The 21,781-nt window shown below is 36.9% G+C and overlaps 1 protein-coding gene across 1 annotated transcript in view; it reads left to right on the plus strand.

The window, feature by feature from the left end:
* Nucleotides 1-21,781, plus strand: part of HIVEP1 (HIVEP zinc finger 1) — a 445,290-nt gene that overhangs the window by 365,852 nt on the left and 57,657 nt on the right. The window contains exon 5 of the mRNA XM_053714746.1: nucleotides 11,239-11,414. Coding sequence (XP_053570721.1) covers nucleotides 11,239-11,414 — 176 coding nt within the window. The remainder of the gene's footprint in view (nucleotides 1-11,238; nucleotides 11,415-21,781) is intronic.

Consider the following 21,781-nt stretch of genomic DNA (forward strand, 5'->3'; position numbering starts at 1 on the left):
AAACACATGCTGGAGCTTCTCATCCGCCCAGCTGACTGATTCCAAAGGTATCAGCAAATGCAGAGATGATTCCAACGAGTATCAGAGATAATATATCCCCAAATAAAGTGCAACAGCAAGTGTATAAATTAAAAATAAACTTTATTTTAAAGCAATGTGAAATCTGAGTAGAAGAGTACTACGATCCCTATAGAGGATAGCTGCTCTTTTAAGAATCAACAAACTAAGCTGGAGGCTTATTTAATCTTTTCTATTGCCACTGTGTCAAGTGCGGCATCTTTTGGGTGCAACGCCTTGTCTGATTCTATTTTGGTAGAGACTCCTTTGGGAGATTCAGGTCAGAATTAAGGCTCTTAAGCGAGACAATTCTTTTATTTCTGATGCTACCATACAAGTCGTTTTGTTAGGGGCCAAGATATCTGACTTTGCTGTGCTAGCCGCAGGGTGTTGTGGCAAAATTCTTGGTCAGTGGATTTTTTCTCTAAGTTCAAGCTTCTGACGCTTCCTTACAAGGGTAAGAAATATTTCTGATATTAAGGGTGGAAAAGTGTCTCTTCTACCATAAGAGTTCCGCAATTATACAAGAAGAATAGACCTAAAGGGTGTCAGAGTAGAAAACCGCAGCTGAAGCTAACTCAGCATGATGGGTTTGCCCCCGTTCCGGGATCGGACCAAGTGGGGGGCTGAATTTCTCAGTTTTTTCTTCAAGCAAGGATACGTGATGTCTCAGATATGCTGTGGACATAGTATCTCAGGGTTTCTGAATTGAATTCAAAACCTTTTTTCCCCAGAGACAGGTTTCTTCTCTCACTTTGAATATAGGCACATTAGGAAAATGGTTAAGAGAAAATAACCATATTCCAAAAGTATGCATATATAGCACTCTGGGCCCTGACTAAAGGGTAGAATTTCACAAACAGGATAAATAAAATATAACTTTTGTTGATAAACTTAAAAAACCAAAATCGTTTGGTTAAATGACATACAAAATAAAAATTGCACCAGTATAATTACTAGATATACTGGATGATATAGATCACTATATAATAGGATTCAGCTTCTATATTCACATTAATAGTGATCTAAAAAATAGAGTTCCTAAGATTCTCTCAAAATGTTAAATAGAGAAAAAATAATAATTTTCCCAATAGTATAGTGTTCTATCAAATAAGTCTGCTGATAGCTCTATACAATGAAACAATGACCTCAGTTACGGTCAGAGATGAAGAATCCACAGAGTTGGCTTACAAAAATAATGTATACATAGGGTGTGTGAAACTCAGGTGAAATATAAACGATATAGTATTATTCATACACTGGACTTAACTAATGTTAAATTGGTAATACTATATATCAACTGTGATTAGAATATTATGTGAATTGCTGTTATTACACAGATTAAATGATCACCTTGTGCTGTTTGCACTTTATTTCCAAATGAAAAGTCACTTGAACTATATGTTATATACGTTCCTTCAAATCTGTCTGAGAAATGAGAGGCTTATACATGCCCGTGTTGATAATGCAAATTAATATATAAATATAAGCAGTTGGTATAATCATCCTTACAATGAAGGGTTAAATATAATAGCCTAAATGTGAGTATCACGCTGCAACACCTGTTATATCAAACCTCTTAATCTCAATATTCCATATGTATAATCATCTAACAGTAAGACTTTGGTAATAAGGTTAATATGATGTGGTAGAGATTAATATGATCTAATAAGGACCATGGGAATTAGCATGTCTATGTCTACTGGACCAAAGGATACATATTAACTACAAGGAGTTTCAGTATAACCTGCATTAAACTTAAATTGTAATGCTAGAGAATATTCTGCATATTATTATCGTTAAGTCCCGACATCAACGTGTCAGTTGAAATCCTTCATTCATATCATGCGGCATAAACGTGTCAGCTAAGATCACTCATTCAAACTATAAACTGTAGTTAGTGACGTAATTATGGGACCACTGTTCGACCTGACAACCTCAAGTGTCAACAAATGATAAAAGTAAAATTGTCAGCTATCATAAGTCAAGAACGTCCCAGGTTATGAATAAGTTGTTAGTAGATGTTCATTCAAGTCTGTCTGAGAGCAGAGGGACTAGATAAATGCAGATATTAGAAATTTAAATAAAAGTATGAGTATGTGTGGGTAAATTAGTCTAATCACCATTCTAGTAAAAGGTTAAATCACCCAGCCAAAAGATAATGCTGTCTTTATATAGGTAAATTGTTTGTATTATGTATATCTGGTTCAGCAAGGTAACCCTCTAGATTCATCTATATATAACACCTTAACGGCTTGGTTATAAGACCACTTGATCTCAATGCTACGTTGTAAGTGACTATAGTGTAAAAAGCTATGATGGTAAGATGGATATACCAATATTGAGATTGATATGATCCAATTATAGATCACATAAGTTAGCGTGTTTATATCCGCTACACCATAGCATACATGCTAATTCCAGATGGTAGTAATGTGGCGTGTATTAAGCTTCAATCTTTATACAGAAGGTATTAAACATAATGTTACTGTTTGATCACAGCTTCAGTATGTCAGCTGAAATCACTCATTAATACCACACAGCATCAACGTGTCAGTTACGATCACTCATTCATTCCATAACTTGTAGCTGGATGTGATATTATAGGGCCACTTAAGAATTGCCGAACTCTGTTTCCAGCTAATAGTGTGAGCAATTATATCAGCTATATTAAGTCTGGCACAACCCAGACTGTAAACATATTAACTATAAGTGTATAAAGGACCACAGCATTCATTCGCATTCCAGATAGTGACAGTGTAGCGTGTTTAAAGCTTCAACCGTTACACAGAAGTATTGAACACATTGTTACCGATTGATCACAGTTTAAGCATGTCACCTCAAATCGCTTTTCATTCACACGGCATCAGCGAGTCAATTGCAATCCCTCATTCATACCCTAAGATGGGGCTAATATTAATGTGCAACCTCTAGAGGATTACCAAACTCTGTTACCAGCTAATAATGAGAGCGTGTGAATCAGCTATATTAAGTCTGGCAAAACCCAGACTATAAACATTTTAACTATAATTGTGTGATTGAGAGAAACATCTTAGTAAAACCGGGCTAATAAAATCACATAAAGATAGAGTGTGAACGTATTCACTACTCTCCCCTGACGCGTTTCGCCCGATTGGTCAGAAATTCAAAGATTCTTTCCCTTTGCTCAATTCCGTCTGAGGGTTCTGCAGTTATACATGCTCAGACAATGGAACGGAGTCCATTTTAATCTGTCTCAGAGATAATTCTGGATCAGTCGACAAGAGATTCTCTCCCGTGGTGGCTTCTCTGGAACATCTGTCTCAGGGCACATGCTTCCTGAGACCTTCCTGTGTGTTTGTGTCCACAGACGCCAACCTGCTGGTCTGAGGAGCAGTCTGGGACTCCTTAAGGCGCAGAGTCTATAGATTCAGGAGGATTCTGCTCTCCCTATAGACATCTTGGAGTTGAGAGCAATTTTTAATGCTCTGATGGCTTGGCCTCAGCTGTCCTTAGTCTGGTTTATCAGGTTCCAGTCATACAAAATCTCCTCAGTGTCTTACCTTAACCTCCAGGGAGGAACTCTGAGTTCCTTAGCCATGAAGCAGGTGGCTCGGATTGTTCAGTGGGTGGAAGCTCACAATTGCTGTCTATCTGCCATCCTCATTCCAGGTGTGGACAACTGGGAAGCAGACTTCCTGAGCAGATAGACATTTTACCCTGGGGAGTGGACTCTCCATTCGGACAAGTTCTCCAGGTTAACCCTCAATGGGGGGTGCTGGAGTCGTATCTAATGGTATCTTGGCAGATCGCCAAGCTTCCAAAGTGCGGTTCTGGGTTTAGAGATCCGCAGGTCACCCTGATAGGTTATCTGACAGTTACTTGTGATTTCAGTCCAGCATATCTGTTTTCTCCATTTGCTCTCCTTCTACAAAACATTGTTTGTATCATTCGGGAGAGAGCATTGGTAATTCTTATAGCTCCTGCATGGCCTCGCAGGATCTGGTATGCAGACCTAGTAAAGATGTCATCTCTTCCACCTTGATGGTTGCCTCTGAGGAAGGACCTTCTATCTCGGGGTCCTTTCCTATTTCCAAATCTAGTTTCTCTGAAGCTGACTGCTTGGAGATTGAGTGCTTAGTTTTGTCTAAGCGTGGTTTTCTGAGTCGGTCATTGAGACCATGATTTAGGCTCGTAAGCCTGTTTTCTAGAAGATTTACCATAAGGTATGGAGTGAATACCTTTATTGGTGTGAATCCAAGGGCTACTCTTGAAGTAGGGTTACGATTCCTAGGGTTTTGTCTTTTCTCCAGGGAGATCTGGAGAAGGGATTGTCGGGTTTCTATTGTTTTGTCAGGCCCTGTTCAGGATCCAGCCTGTGTTTATGCCTGTTGCTCCTCCTCGGAGCCTTAACCTTATTCTTTAAAGGAACACTGAACCAAAATGTTTTCTTTCGTAATTCAGATAGAGCATGCAATTTTAAACAACTTTCAAATTTACTCCTATTATTACGTTTTCTTCATTCTCTTGGTATCTTTATTTGAAAAGCAAGAATTTAGGTTTAGAAGCCAGCCTATTTTTGGTGAACAACCTGGGTTGTTCTTGCTGATTGGTAGATAAATTCACCCACCAATAAGCAAGTACTGCCCAGGGTACTGAACCAAAAGTTGGCTGTCTCCTTAGCTTAGATGCCTTCTTTTTCAATTAAAGATAGCAAGAGTACAAAGAAAATTTAATATTAGGAGTAAATTTGAAAGTTGTTTAAAATTGCATGCTCTATCTGAATCATGAAAGAAACAATTTGGGTTCAGTATCCCTTTAAGTTTTGCAGCAGGCTCAGTTTGAGCCTTTGGATTAAGTTTTTATCTTGGAAGTTTTTATTTCTTTTTGCTATCTCTTCTGCTCGGAGAGTTTTCGAACTCTCGGCTTTGCAGTGTGATTCACATTTTCTTATCTTTCATGCTGATAAGGTGGTTCCTCGTAAGGAGTTGGGTTTTCTTCCTAAAGTGGTTTCAGAGAGAAAATGTAATCAGGAAATTGTTGTTCATTCTCTTTGTCCTAGTCCTTCTTCTCATAAGTAACGTTTGTTGCACAACTTGGACGTTGTGCATGCTCTGAAATTCTTCTTTCAGGCGACTAAGGATTTTCTCAGTCCTTTCCCCTGTTTATTTGTTTCTCAGGAAAGCTTCTGCTACGTCTCTTTCTCTGTGGTTGAGAAGTATAATTGTTTTGCTCATGAGACTGCTGGTCAGTTGCCTCCTGAGAGATTTACAGTTCATTCCACGAGGGCTGTTCCATACTTTGCATACTTTTACCAAATTTTCTAATTTGATTCTTTCACCTCGGCTGAGGCTTCTTTTGGGAGAAGGGTTCTTCAAGAGGTGCTGCCCTTCTGTTTAGGTCTGCCTGTCTTGTTCTCCCTCCCTAGTCATCTGTGTCCTCTAGCTTGGGTATTGGTTCCCACTAGTAATTGATGATGCCGTGGACTCACCATGTCTTGGGAAAGAAAACAAAATTTATGCTTACCTGATACATTTATTTATTTCCGGATATGGTGAGTCCACGACCCCACCCTTTCTTTTCAGACAGTTATTTTTTTACTAAACCTCAGGCACCTGCTCCTTTGTGTTGTTCCTTTTTCCTTTCGGTCGAATGACTGGGGTTCATGAGAAGGGGAGTGATACTTAACAGCTTTGCTGTGGTGCTCTTTGCCTCCTCATGCTGGCCAGGAGTGATATTCCCACTAGTAATTCATGACGTCATGGACTCACCATATCCGGAAAGAAAGAAATTGATCAGGTAAGCATCAATTTTGTTGTTTTTTGTTATCTCCAACTTATTTGCAATGCAATTTTCAACTGCTGCCATATGTTATAAATCTTAATAAAAATGCTTTATTCACCAGTTAATTAACACATTACAATTGTGCTGGTGCTTTAGTGTAACTGCTTAATTTAAAATTACATTTTTTTCATAAAGGTGGTATGAGTCCATTACTCCTGGCCACTAAGATGCTAAAACTCCAAGAGTCATTAAAACCTCTTCTACCTTACTGGAAACTTTGCAAGAGGAAGGCAAAGAAGGGAGGTGCTCCATATATTTGTGAGATGGGTGCTCAGACCAATTTGAGGCCCAGTTTTACCCTCAGAGAGCGACTGTTTGAACAGAGGGATGTCTTTGGAGTATGAGTAGTGGCACAAGAACACCCTATGGGAGTTAGTCACAAGCCTGCACAGGTGTTGCAGGGACCAGTCCCTAGCCTCCTACTTGTTCAACGTTATACACTATACATTTAGATCTTCTGCTGTCACGCGTACAGCACTGGATTAGCTATGTACTGGAAGCAGTCCTTGCTGTTTAAGGTAAGGCTAGTATTATGGGTGCCTATCAGGTAAGTGTGGATGGAGGCTGTTGTTGTGCCACCTGCTTAACCTGTAGGCTGTTAGTAGGTGCTCACTTATGGGACCTTTATGTCATGCATTTTAGGTTTGTACATATAAGTTGTTTATTTCACCGTATTATAGACCTTAGGTGTGTTAAAGGGACACTCAAGTCAAAATTAAACTTTCATTATTCAGATAGACCATGTAATTTTAAACAACTTTCCAATTTACTTCCATTAAAAAAAAGTGCACAGTCTTTTTATATTTAAACTTTTTAAGTCACCAGCTCCTACTGAGCATGTGCAAGAATACACAGAATAAACGTATATGCATTTGTGATTGGCTGATGGCTGTCACATGGTGTAGGGGGAGTGGAAATAGACACAACTTTTAAAATTGTCAGAAAAAAAATCTACTATTCTTTTGAACTTCAGACTAAGTGCTATTGCATTGTCTTGTTACCTTGCATTTGTTGATTATGCAAATCTACTGTGTTGACTGGTCCTTTAAGTGTTTATGGTAGCATGTTCTTTTGTGCTAATTTTTTGCTAGCGCACATTGGTTTGTTTGTGCGCATCAGGTAATTTATGCAAGTCCGTTTTATCTTATGCCGGCTTTATATTTGCACTCTTTCTTAGTTAGCGCACATCTGCTTATGCGCATGTCGGCATTTGTTTCACAATCTTAATTAGCGCATTGTCTTATGCACGTATTTTTTCCCCCTGCTTTTAATCTGTACGCTCGTCGTGTGCTCACCAGTAGGGGCTCTATTTAACCACACTTCATTTTTTCATGCACTTAGTCTTTTCTGTGTGGCTGTATGTTTGGCCTGTTGTCAGGTTAGCGCTCATCCATTGCTGTATGGATATTTAACTCTCCTAAAGTTGAGGGGGTTAGATTTCATAACTTCCAAGAGCTGCTTTATTTGGTTGTAAGGTTGCTTTATTTACCATACCTTTTATTGCTATGTTTAAATCATTGACTGTATTTTGATTTTTTTTGTTTAAGCTTGAACACCTTTGTTCTTTTTTAAGAGAATTATTATGTACTTTAAGGGTTCATGTTTCTGAGGATAAGTCTGTTAAACAGCTGGATTTAAATTTTAAGCCCTCTGTTAAGTCACCTGATGTATTTCCAGTTCCTCAGTCAGCTATCTCGGAGATCATTTCTAAAGAGTGTTCTAAATTTTTTATTCCTTTTAATCCTGCTCAAAGATTTAAATGGATGTTTCCTTTGCCTGCTTCTAATTTAGAGCTTTGGGCAACTAGTCGTAAAGTAGATGGGGCTATGTCTAGTTTGACTAAACGTACTACTTTTCCTCTGTAAAATAGTACCTCTTTTAGAGACCCCATATATAGGAAATTATCATTTCATAGTAAGGATTCACCAGCAATTGCTATTGCTTGCATTGGAGCAGCCTCTACTTTTTGGTGTGAGGGATTATCTGAGCAACTCTCTGAGAAATCTGCTAATTAAGAGTTTTCTAATCAATTAAAACTCTTGAAGACAGCTAATTCTTTAATTTGTGATGCTGTTGTTATTATTAAAATCAATGTTAAAAATAAAACACTAGCAGTTTTTACTAGGAGCATCTTAGTTCAAATCATGGTCTCTTTACATGGTTTGTAAATCTAGAATTCTCTCTTCCTTTTAAAGGGAATGTGTTGTTTGGGTCTGGTCTGGATGACATTATTTCTACACTGACTGGGGAGAAAGGTATCTTTCTTCCTCAGGATAAGAAGACTAGGAGTACATATAGAGCTTCTAACCATTTTCATTCATTTGGTCAAATATACGAAGTCTATGGGTGTAAACATTCCAGTTCCTGAAATAGAACAGGGTCAGGGTTTTTATTCCAACCTCTTTATTGTTCCAAAGAAGGAAGGAACTTAGAGACTGTTCTGGATTTGAAAAATTTTAATAAGTTTCTCAGTTTTTCTTCAAGATGGAAACTATTTGTTTTATCCTTCTTCTTGTTTAACAGAGACAATTCATGTCATCTATTGATCTGTATGATGCTTATCTTCATATCCCTATTAACAGGTTTACATTACTGAACAAGCATTTTCTTGTTTGTTGCTTTTCCGTTTGGTTTGGTCTACCGCTCACAGAATATTTTCAAAGGTTCTGGGATCTCTCTTATCAGCCATAAGAGCTCAAGGTGTTTTGGTGGTTCCTTACCTGGACAATATCTTGGTACAGTCTCCATCTTTACATTTAGCAGTATCTCATACCAACAGACTTTTTTTTTTTCTTCAAGTGCATGCTTGGAAAGTAAACTTTCCAAAAAGTACCCTGTCTCCACAGTCCAGGATGACTTTTCTGGGCGTCGTAATCAACTCAGTCACCATGACACTTTTTTTGACAGAGTAGAAATTTATGAAGTTACTTTTATTTGTTTAAATCTTCAGTCAGTTCCTTCTCCTTCTGTAGCTCTTTGTAGACTAGGTCTATGTCTGATGATAGCAGCCTCAAATGCTTTTCCTTTTGCTTGGTTTCACATAAGGCCTCTGCATCTTTGTATGCTTCGTCAGTGGTGCAGGGATTACTCATTTGGCTCAAAGGTTTCATCTGGATGCCTAAACAAGGCAATCCCTTTAATGGTGGATCAGTCATCAATTCCTCATTCTGGGGGCATTATTTATGCATCTAAATAGGACTGCGATCTCAACAGATGCAAGTCTTTTAGGTTGGGGTGCAGTCTGGTGGTTCCAGAGAGCACAGGGAACTTGGTTACTTCAAGCGGCAAAGTTGACCATGAATATTCTGGAATTCCTTGACATTTTCAGGGCCTTTCCATTCTGGCCTCTCCTAAAAAAAGAGATTTATCTTTGTTTCTAGTCATAAAATGTCACAGCAGTGTCTTTCATGAATCATCTAGGGGGAAGTCGCAAGTCCCTGGAGATTTGAGAGGTTTCCTGAATTCTGGCTTGGGCAGAGAGCAATTTCTGTATAATTTCTGCAATTCATTTTTCAAGGGTAAGCCACTGTGAAGCATACTTTCTTAGTCACTAGGGGAGTGGTTACTTCATGTGGAAGTCTTCAGTCAGATTGTAGACCTATGGGGTCTTCCAGAAGTAAATCTGCTGGCTTTTCGTTTGAACAACGAGCTCCCCAGATGCTTTGCGAGGTCCAGGAATCCTCGGACAGAGTTTGTAGATGCTCTAGTATCTCCTTGGTTGTTTCATCTGGCCTACAGTTTCCACCTCTTATTCTGTTACCAAGGATAATAGCCTTGCTTCTGCTTGGCCTTGCAGGACTTGGTTTGTTGATCTGGTGCAGATGTCCAGTTGTCCTCTGTGGCCTCTTCCTCTGCATCATAACCTTCTGTCTCAAGTTCCATTTTTTAATCAGCATCTAAAAATCCGTTTGGAGATTGAACACTTAGTTTTTAGGAAGAGAGGTTTGAAACTTTGATTAAGGCCATAAACCTGTGACAAGGAAAATGTATCACAAGGTTATAAAGGCTTTTATTTCCTGTTGTGTGGAACAGGGGTTCAGTTGACACTTTTAGAATTCCTAGAATTTTTAAATTTCTTCTGGATGTTTTGGATAAGGGTTTATCCGCTAGTTCTTTAAAGTCCCAAATTGCTGCTCTTTCTGTCTTGTTTCACAAGAATATTGCTAAATTTCCAGATATTCAAAATTTTGCCCAGACCTTAGTCATAATTAAGCCTGTGATTTAAGCTAATTTGTCCTTCATGGAATCTTCATTTTGTTTTTTAGGGTTTGGCGGGTTCCTTCTTTTGAACCTATGCATGATTATATATTTAGCTTTTGTCCTGGCAGGTCTTGTTTCTTTTGGCTATTTTGTTTTGCTAGAAAAGTTTTTGAGTTGGACACACTTTGTTGTGAGCCTACTTATCTTGTTTTTCAAGATTAAAGCAGTGTTGAGGACTAGGTTTGAATTTTATTTACTTATGGTAGTTTCTTGTGACAATATCAATCGAAAGATCGTTGTTTCCTCTTTTTGTCCTAATGGGTACTGCCATTTCGTTAGGCTCTTGGTTGAAGTTTTTGATTCATAAAGCCTATTTGGAGGCTGGTCCGTCACCTCCTAAACAAATTACTACCCTTTCTACCAGATCAGTTGCTACTTCATGAACTTTTACGGATGAAGTCCCTGTTTATCAAATTTGCAGGGCAGCAACTTGGTCATCCTATACTATTTTTAAATTGTATCACTTGATGTTATTGCTTCTTCTGAAGCAGCTTTTGGTAGGAAAGTCATTCAGGCAGTTGTTTCTAGGAATTGAATAATATTGTTTACATATTATTTTCTGCATTAAAAAAAAAAACTCCAGTCTAATTGGAATAGTATAAGTCTGATCCTGCCCAGATTACTCGTGGACTCCAAATATTGGTTATTACTTCCCAGGAGTAATGGCTTGTGGACTGTCACCACCTTTATGAAATGAAATAAAAATTATGCTTACCTGATAAATGTATTTTTTTCATGGTGATGAGAGTCCATGAGCCCCCATGCATTGTTTTCTATAATGATTGTTTTTTTCTGGCGGCAATTCAAGTATGCACCTCTTTTTTTTTTTCCCCTGCTCCTTTTTTGTATTCCTATTTATTTTCCTTGCTTGGCTATACGTCATATTTAGTTTCCTGTACGATGGGAGAGTTTTTAAGGGCTCTTGGAGTTTTGGGATCTTTGCCTCCTAGTGGTCAGGGGTATAATTCCCATAAGTAATGGTTCGTGGACTCTCACCATCATGAAATAAATTAATTTATCAGGTAAGCATAAATTATATTTTCTCTTACTTTGTTGTATCGAAATCTTAATTTAGAAACTATTTCTCTGCTTTGGCAGGTTTAAGTCAAATGAAGAGTATGTGTATGTGCGAGGCAGAGGAAGAGGAAAGTATATTTGCGAAGAATGTGGAATAAGATGTAAAAAACCTAGCATGTTGAAAAAGCATATTCGAACTCACACAGATGTCCGACCATACCACTGCAACTACTGTAATTTTTCCTTCAAAACAAAAGGTATAAAAAAACCTGGTTCTGCTATTTTGCTCATTTTCACACAATTTATAATTGGATTAGATGTATTAGAATATTGTATGCATTTCTATTGGTTGGTTATCATGATTCATCTCCGGAACTGGAATGTTGTGAAATTTATTTTTTGTAGCATGCCTTTTTCTTTTTAGCTTCATTTCTTTCCTTGGTGTCTTAATTTAGTAGGTGTCCCTTTTAAATTGTAGGAATTTGCCATAATGTGCAATTTATATGCACACGGCAATATTTTTTATTTTTTTTTGCTCTCATTGAAAGCTCAGCCCATTTCATTGGGCTGTGATTTTAATTAACAGAAACAACTATTTAATATACAAAAAAATACCTAAAGGAAGAATTTCCTATATATTTTATACTCTGTAGAAGTTATAACAATCCTCCACACATCGGGGTGCTAGGGCAGCACTGGCTCTTTTTTTTTCTTTTGTAACATTTATATTATAACATAAAAGGAATACATCAAGGAGCAATGTAAACAAGAAAACATAAGACAGGATACACTCCTAGAAAAAAGGCATTACAGGTAGCAGCCATAAAGTGTGAAATGGTGATATGGTGAAATATCTAGATATAAAGTATTGAATTTAAGAGCTTTAACTCAACTTGTAGGTAATGCTAATCGGTCTTGCTGAGCAGGGTAGGGAAAATAAGGTCAGCATTATGTTGTACAGCAAGAGTTACTATAAAGAGAGTAGTTGGGGTGCGGTACAGACGAGATAAATCGCGTAGTTAACCCTCCTAAACTAAAAGGTTTATTATATGGGGGGGGGGGAGATGGTTAGTTAGTAGAGCAATATTTTCATAATGCAAATATACGTTGTTGTTTTTTGAAGAAAGAAAATGTACAAATTGCAGAAGAAGCCGTTTGAAGTCTATGTAATTGTTTAAGCTCGTTTGCACAATTTTTATCTGCATAAGGCTACAATACCTCTTGCAGACATAGCCTACAATAGCAGTTTCATCCTCCCATGAATTCAAGCACCAGAGCAATATAAGGATTTTAATGATGAAAAACAGCTATAAACTCTAGTTTTGTTCATAAAAATATATAACCAAAATCAAATTCACTTCAGTTTACTGAACATTGCAATAATCCCACCGCATTCTGTGGCATGATTCATTTTAGTGCTAGGCTTTTTCAAATTAGAACGAAACCAGTACCCTATTTCATCCTTTATTTTATTTCTCCTGGAATGTATATATGTTGGAAAGAGAGGGCAGAGGTATGATGCCCCTGTCAGCTCACATTTTCCAGAAGGCTAAGGATTGGTAATAGAGCTACTGAAATAGAAGCGTAGCTTTGCTTCTAACAGATGAAATGTCAAGGCAGCAGGCAAGTTCTACAGAACCTCTGCATTTATTCTATTCAAGATTTTCACAAAAGATAACATTATTTGTAACATAAGTAATGTTGTACATTCACATTATATATATATATATTCTATTTATATTATTTGTATATTATATTTATATTAGGTGTCATTAAATAAGCCAGGACTTTAAGTGAGGGGAAAAGCTGATGTATTTGTTACACAAACCTTTTCAAAATAGGGACATTGAATTAGTAGATAGACTAAAAATAATGTACTAATGGCAGAATTATTTTTTTACAACTTCCCTGAAAGAAAAAAAAAAACCACTCTATTTGTGAAACATGGGAGTTATTCCAATCCATTAGAAGAGCCATAAAAAGTGTTTGCATTGTGGTTTTGATGGGTTTTCACTTTTAAAGTTATCCCAGTCTCTCGTCAAATCCAGTTATTTTATGGTTTGCTCCTTTGTACTTTGCATTGAGAGAATGCAGAGAATTCCACAATGTTATTTCAATCCATCCTCTTCTGAATGATCTTTTTACCTTTTTAACTCTATTTCAACAGCCTTTAAAACCCATTTGGGCTTTTCATAAAAGACATCACTTTTTTTTCTTGTTTTAATATTTGCACATTCTAATTTCAGCTATGATTGTTTTCCAGGTTTAATAGAAAGTTACAAATATGCATGAAACATGTACACAACTTTAACACAATCATCTAGGGTTAATGTCTTTGTGTCATAGGTCTCTAAATAGGAGTCCTTTACTCTTCTAGTCCAAGAAAGCCTAATCTATTATTACTGCCAACAAAAAAACTTTCCCATTACATATATTGGAGGATTTATCCTGCACAGAAATAGAGAAAATAGATCTGGAAGTGGTGATCTAAAGCGAAGATTGTAATAAATAGTTAGCATATGTATCCCTGCCTCTCAACCTCTGCAGCATTTATGCTACATTATCCAATATTGTTAAAGGGACATACAAGTTGGAAAATCCCTGACACTGCACCTTCCCTGCATACTGTTGTAGTACGCTTTATGGCTACTTAAGAACGGTCCCTAGTTACCAATCTCAGAATGTACTTAGCCACACTTTCATGCAAAAGCCTCAAAAACAGACAAGCTAGTTCATAGTAGATAGACAACAATCAAAGCTGATCAAACATGAGAAGTAGCAACACTGTAGGCCAAATGCAACAGGTTGCTAGGGCATTAACCATGAGGTATACAAGGTCAAGTATAACTTCTGGGTAAAGTAGAGATGTAAAATTTCCATACATTTTTAAGGCATGGATAAAAAACGTTTTTTTTTTCTTGGAAAATGTAAATTTTCGGAAACATTTATGAAAAAAAATGCGGCGTGGAGTAGTTTCACAAATTGAAAGTCTTTATTTACACTGGGAACATGAAATGCAGTGTATATAAAAGTATTACGCTTGAAATAAAAGTACAGCTTATTCAGTAAATAAACTAAACTTGCTTTTCAAAACCTTATTTTTGTTACAAATGAAATAACAAGGTCTGTATATGTTAAGAACATTTTAACTATACATGAGAACAGGTCACCCTCCCCACACACATTTTCCCTCTAAAGCAACAAAAAATCAAGAAACCATCAAAATAATATAAAGTCAGATTTGCCCCTTAGCATCAATTGCAAATAAAAAGGAAAGTAACTGACATTATTTGTGCCAGTAGGATATGGTCGTTAGAGGGGTCCATAATGAGGTTTAACTTTGGACTGGTGCTTTAAAAAAAAAAATTGAGAAAAGGAAACAAAGACACAACATATACATGCAATTTAATCTATCTCATTTTCTGAACTACTGCTATCATTTTCCTTGTTTTCTTCCTCTTCATATTTGTCATTTTTCTCATGGGCTTCTAAAAACGTAAGGTTTCCATGGATTGAAGCAAGTTTACCACTGCTGAAAACAATTTACTGGCAAGACTTTAGGTAAACATTATGCTGTGATGGGGAGAACATTAATAGCAATCATTTAGATAAAGGTTATAAAGATAAACCAATATGTCAGACAAATGTAACATCCTCTGTCAATTAAGGCCTGAGAGGACAGAAACTATCATCTTCTGTACACCAACAATCACCCACGTTTCCCCTGCAGTGCCCCCTAGAGGTAGAAATGCTTATTTCTCTTATTTGAGAATTGCATTGAGAAGTACAGTGTACTCGAATTGTATTCCAGGATTTGCTTGTCTTCAGCTGAGAGAACTTGCAATGATTTGAGACTTTAACAAAAGTCTCAGACGCCTTTCATTAAGGTCTTCATGTTTTTTTTTTTTTTTTTTAATATTTTTATTGACATGTCAACTTATGGTACTAAACAGAAAAGAAAACTAAAGATATTACAATCAGACAGGCAGTAACATTACAAAACCAAAATACAGAGCAAGATTATCTATATCACCTTTACAGGTTCTAGATCAAGAATATACAAATAATATTTTCTTACTAACATAGTTGTCTGTACTACTCATACTAATGCAAAAGAAATAATCATCTCTTATCTCGTAGACCAAATCAGAATACTCTAAGTACCAAAATTGCCACTTTTTATCCTATATAGCAAAACAAAAATCAAACACAGCATAACCAGACAAGACACGACAAGACAAAACAAGACAAGACAAGACACAGAAAAGGGGAAAGAAAGAAAAGGAAAAAAAAAAAAAAAAAAAAAAAAAAAAAAAAAAAAAGGAAGGGGAAGGGAAAGGCGTATGCCTTTACCAACTTCGAATATTATTTATTCCCCTCTGGCAACGTAACTGGGCCTATCCTACTATTTATAACTCTTCTAGGCATACAAGACCTGATTCTCGCAGGGGGCCCAAAATTTCTACTTGCAACTCCACAGGTTGCCGTCTAATGACCTTCTTCCATTTTAAATAAAACCTCCTGGCCTTTCTTTCATTATTGGGCTCCAGATTCATCTGCTCTATGATTAATTGGTCAATAATTTTTTGGCCAAATTCTGCTATAGTTGGGTATTTCTTAGCTTTCCAATAGCGAAAAATTAATAACCGCGCAATTTGTATGGCCGTGGTAATTAGTGCATATTCTTCTGATGTAAAGCGCTTATCAAATATAAAAAAGAAGATACTCACTGGTGTAAAGATCACCACTTGGCTCACAACTCTATTTAGCCAGAATGATATCTTCTCCCAAAATTGATATATTTTCGGACAACGCCATACACAATGAAGTATATCGGCCTGTGGAGCCAAGCAGTGAAAGCAATTCCCTTTACACTTCTTGTCCCATTTACCTAGACGAGTTGGAGTAATATAAGCCAAATTTATCAAATAGCTATGTGATTCTTTCCAGGAGGTGAACTTATAACCAACCACATCAATACTCTGGTTTACATTCTTATCTACTAGCTCTGGGATTATTTTTAACCATCTGGTATGCAGGGAATCGAGATGGCCTTTACCCAGATTTTTCATTATCATTCCATACCAAATTGATATGGAATGATACCCTGCGCGGTACATCTGAATACCACTTCCTATTATCCCTAGATGTAAGTTACCGGCAAACTTCTGAAGTGAGAGATTATAGAAATGTCTAACCTGCAAGAACGCAAAGAGGTGATGTTTTGGGATGTCAAATTCTTCCTGTATCTGTGTAAAGGATTTGAATAATCCTGACTCTTCCTCAATTAATTGCCCCATATACACTATACCTTTCCTTTGCCAGTTATGAAAAATCCCATAACTTAGTCCTGGTGCAAATTCTGGATGTCCCAAAATAGTGAGAAATTTAGAGAACCTGAAATTAATTTTAAGCTCTGAGCAAAACCTCTGCCAGGCTGACACCACATTACTTATCACCTTAATATTTAATATCGGCAATGGCATTTTATCCATAGGCGTGTGTAGGATGGCTTTTAACTTGAAAGGCTTTATTAGGTTATCCTCTATATTTGGGAAAGAGCAGTAATCTTTTTCCGTAATCCAATCAATTGCTATTTTTAACATTGTGACCTGATTGTATAATTTAAGATTGGGGAGACCATAGCCTCCAAATTCTTTGTCAAGATATAAAATCTTTTTTGAAAGTCTCACCCTCCCTCCGTTCCATAAAAAAGTTTTACAGTCTTTGTCATATCTATTCAGATCTACATTTTTAATAGGGATTGGTAAATTCTGAAGTATGTACATAACCCGTGGAAATACAAATGTTTTCAACAACATTATTTTGGCCGATAACGAGATGGGCAGTGGTCTCCATTTTTCCATCAGTAGGCTAATTTCTTGGAAAATTTTAAGATGGTTTAAAGTATACCATAATCCTGGATTTAAGCTTAAATATAGTCCAAGATATTTTATTTGTTCCACCTCTTGGAATGGGTGCTGACCTATATATCTATTGGGGCGTCTGATCCAGAGTAGTTCTGATTTTGAATAATTTATTTTATACCCCGAAAAGGACCCATAATCATTAATTATTTCTAGTAATATTGGTATATCTCGTGCTGTCCTAGATAGAAAGAGTAACAAATCATCTGCATATAGAGATAAAATAACGTTATCACTTCCCAACTTAATTCCAGATAACATTTGTCTGAGTCTTACCGCTAGTGGTTCTATCGAGAGGTTAAACAATAAGGGGGATAAAGGGCACCCCTGTCTGGTTCCTTTCCTTAGTGTAATTTTAGGGGAGAATTGGCCATTTACAAATAACGTAGAACACGGCGCTTTATATATTAATTTAACAAAATTGAGAAAGTTACCGGTAATACCAAAACGGGATAATGCCGTAAATAAGTGTTCCCATACTATTGCATCAAATGCTTTTTCAGCATCCAGCGTTAAAAGGGCCAGGTCAACTTCCCCAGGTTTGGTTTTGGCGTTAATTTTGTTCCAATACTGACTTAGGACTAATAACACTTTCCGTATGTTTTTAGATGAATTCCTACCTGGCATGAATCCCGTTTGATCTGTATGGATCAGCTTATTAATGTATTTTTTTAGTCTATCTGCTACTATTGCTGTAAGAAGTTTATAATCGTTGTTTAGAAGTGATATTGGCCTGTAAGCATTAGGGTTCTCTGGATCTTTGTCTTTTTTATGTATAAGAATGACTGTGGAAGCAGAGAAAAGATTAGATTCTAGACAGTTTTTAACAAAATAGTGATTGAATAAATCTCTCAATGTATCTCCTATTTCGTTTTTAAGTATTCGGTAAAATTCAGCCGGTATTTGATCCGGACCGGGAGCTTTGTTTAATTTCACCTTCTCTATGGCTTTTAGAATTTCCAATTCCGATATTGGTTGGTTCAGCTCTGCCCTTTCATCCACTGTTAATTGTTGGAGAGAGACCTTTTCCCAGAACAAGTCTTTAGCCTTTTCATTACAGGGACCTGCCTCATATATTTCTGAATAGTGCTCATACATTATTCGACATATCTCCTTAGGTGCTGTATAACTTATATTTCCTTTTTTGATACTAACAATATTTTTCCTACCTTCTTTCCCTCCTTTAATTATTTTAGCTAGAAATTTTGCTGACCTCCCATGATAACTCGCAAAAAAGGCGTTTGCCCTTCTATCCTGCTTTATACTCTTTAATTTTAGGAATCCCTCTCTTTCATTTTTAGCTTTATTGTAACTAGCCCATGACATAGTATTGGGGTTATTAAGATATAATTTATAACTGTTTTTTAATTGATTTGCCAGTTGGATATCTTGCTCCCGAAATTTCTTTTTCCGTTTAACCAGGTATGCTTTTATTTCACCCCTTAAAACTGCTTTCGCAGCTTCCCAGAAGACCTCTATCTTCTTATAATAGTCTTTATTATCTATTTTATATTGGTTCCATTTATGGATTAGGAATCTATTAAACTCCATATCCAGTATAAGATGTTTTGGAAAAAAAAAGTTATTAGCTCCCCCCTTCCGGTGTCTAATATGATCCAAACTTAAACCAATTATTGCGTGGTCAGAAATGATTATCTCCTCTATTGTTGGATTTAAATCTAAAGACAGCATAGAGTCATTAATAAGAAATAAGTCTATACGGGACATTACCTTATGAGTTTTAGATATGCACGAAAACTCTCTGACATCTGGATTCTTAATTCGCCATATATCATGGAGGTTTAATTTATTACGAAAAGACCCAAATAATCTTTCTTCTGCTTTCCTACCTACCGCCTGCTTACCAGGCCTGGTTCTATCTATCACTGGCGTCGTTGTCATATTGAAGTCCCCTGCGACAATCAGGTTCCCATTCAGGTATGGGGCAAGTTTAATGTACATGGTGTCCCAGAATTTTGGGTCTAACTCATTAGGGCCGTATACATTACAAATAATTATTACAGTATCACCATATTCTACTTCAATTATAATAAATCTCCCCCCCGTATCCCGATCTTTAACTAAAATTTTGCAATCCAGTTTTTTAGAGACTAAAATCGCTACTCCTCTTTTACGTTTAGGCCCAGGGGCAGCTATTACTTCTCCTACCCATCTACTTTTCAGTTTAGCCATCTCTACTTCTTGTAGATGGGTCTCCTGTAATAAAGCAATGTCTGGGTTCTTTTTTCTTAGTGTTTTTAGAATTAGAGACCTTTTAGTCGGGGAGGTTATTCCCCCCACGTTCCATGATACTATGTTAAGCATTCTATCTCCTGTGTCTTTCTACCCGTACTATGCCATCTTGGCCAAGGAAGAAGAAAAAAAAAAAAAAAAAAAAGAAAAAAAAAAAAAAAAAAAAAAAAAAAGGAGGAAAAGGAAACAACACACATAACATATAGACACATTGATTTAAACATTTCCAACATGTAGCTTCTAGTTAGTGATAACTCAAAGATCCGACATAATCTGGCTTCTAGTTTCAACCTAGCACAACACCTTCCACAACACATTTTATCTATTTTATATTGCTTAGGAAGAACCGCTAAAAAAACAAAAAAAAAAAAAACAAAGAAAAAGTACAGCCCCTCCCTAACTATCTTATCATATACAACTAAAGGGTATTGATAAAATCCCTTGCTTCCTGGGGTGATTTCAGGGTCACATTTTCATTATTTATTCTGAAACAAATTTTCGCTGGGTACATAAGTCTTGCCTGAATACCTTTTTGGATTAATGTTGAACAAAAGGGGGACATCTCTCTACGTTTCTGGGAGGTTTCGCTGGAAAAATCTTGGAATAATAAGATATTCTCATGTTGTAACCTTATTGGTCTCTTTTGTTTAAATTGTCTCATAATCGTTACCTTATCTTGAAAATTTAGGTATTTCACCATGATAGGTCTAGGTCTTGTTAAACCATTAGTGTCTACTCTAGGGGCGCCTATCCTGTGTGCCCTTTCCACCAAAAATGATACTTCAGATGTTTGTAAACCCAACAGTGCTGGTAGGTCTTTAGAGGCAAATTTAATTAACTCAGCATCTTGCTGTTGGCCCGACTCAGGATAACCTATTATCTTAACATTATTTCTACGTGATCTGTCCTCTAGATCTTCTATCTTTGCCTGCATGGTTCTAATAATGTCATGTTGTGCTTTATTCCTATTTTCTTGGGCGCTCATCTGATCTTCCAGCTCCGAAATTCTAGTTTCTGCCTCTACTAATCTACCAGAAAACTGCCTAACTTCATCTGTAAGACCAGCTATTTCTACTTTTATTGATGTAAGCTGTGGCAATATTAAGTCAGATATTTGTTGGACCAAATTTTGGGGGTCAAAATTGCCCGGCTGTAACCCTTGAACCTCCATACTCTGTTCTAAATCAGGGCTTTTTATTTTTTTATCTCTCTGTTTCGGTGGCATTGCTGGCGATTTATTTTTAGACGATGTGACAAATCTTTCCATTCAAGATGGAAAAATGATGTGAGGAAAAAAAAAAAAAAAAAAAAAAAAGGAAGGGAGAACTAGTTGTTCCCCGTACGTTATCAAATTTTAGTAAGTGTGTAATTAAACCAAACACAAGCAAGTGAAAAAAAAAAAAACAAGTGCAGTAGTATGCCCCTCTGGCAAGGTGGCAAAGTGAATATGACGCCTAGCAATTCCCCTAAATACTTAGTTACAGAAGTATACCCCACATTTAAGGCCTGCCTATTTCTCTACGATCAATCTCTGGTATTGCTTGGTTATACACTGTCCTGACGCACTTTGTGGGAAAGAGGTACCCTTAATGTTACCTTGCAAGTCAAAATGCTGGATTAACTAATCCAACAGTTACTCAAAAAGAGCTGTATCTTTAAATCACCTTCTACCGCTGTACAGCTACCCTCCCAGCAGTCTTTCTTACTCTTCGTATATACTTTTGGGTTTAGTCTATATCCCTATCAGGCAGTACCTCTTAACACGCTGCTTCTATAATTTGAGCAGCTCAAGAGAAGGAGCGACAAAAAAAATAACACACACAGGCCCAACAGTAAAAAAACCCACCAACGGAGCCCCACACCTAGCAGTAAAATAATATGACAGTAATATAGTTGTCATATAGCATCAATGTCACTTTATCTTAAGTCCCAGCTGTTTTATTTAACTTCTCACAGCCAAATTTAGTCAGCCAGTGTTCCCTGTTTTCTTCTGGTAAAAACTGTGCCTGCTGTGGACCAGGAACCCCCACTTTATCAAGCACACCTATCCTCTGTTATAATGCAGAGCCTCTCAAATACGTTCTTGAATACGTTCTAGATGGTAGTCCAAACCTCTGCACATTCAGGGGCCTCGGCCAGCGTTATTATCCCAGCCGGTTTTTCTCTCCCAGATTTTGCCTTTATCTAGCAGAGGTTTACATGCTCACTATATACACAAATTTCAGCTGCTGACTACTAAGTAAGTTTCCTTTTTATGCAGGTGTAAATCCTTATTTTTTCCCTTCTCTCCTGTTGTAGATCTCACTTAAACAAAGTCCCAGAAAGAAGGGACAAACAGGGCCGTTCAGTCCAGTGTCAAAATAACCAGGTGATCCTGACCTCTCTTTATGTATAAGAAGCAGACATGTTTGTACATCCATTAAAATAGCTCACAACAAACACAT

Source organism: Bombina bombina, chromosome 5 (genome assembly GCF_027579735.1).
Source record: "Bombina bombina isolate aBomBom1 chromosome 5, aBomBom1.pri, whole genome shotgun sequence".
NCBI lineage: Eukaryota > Metazoa > Chordata > Amphibia > Anura > Bombinatoridae > Bombina > Bombina bombina.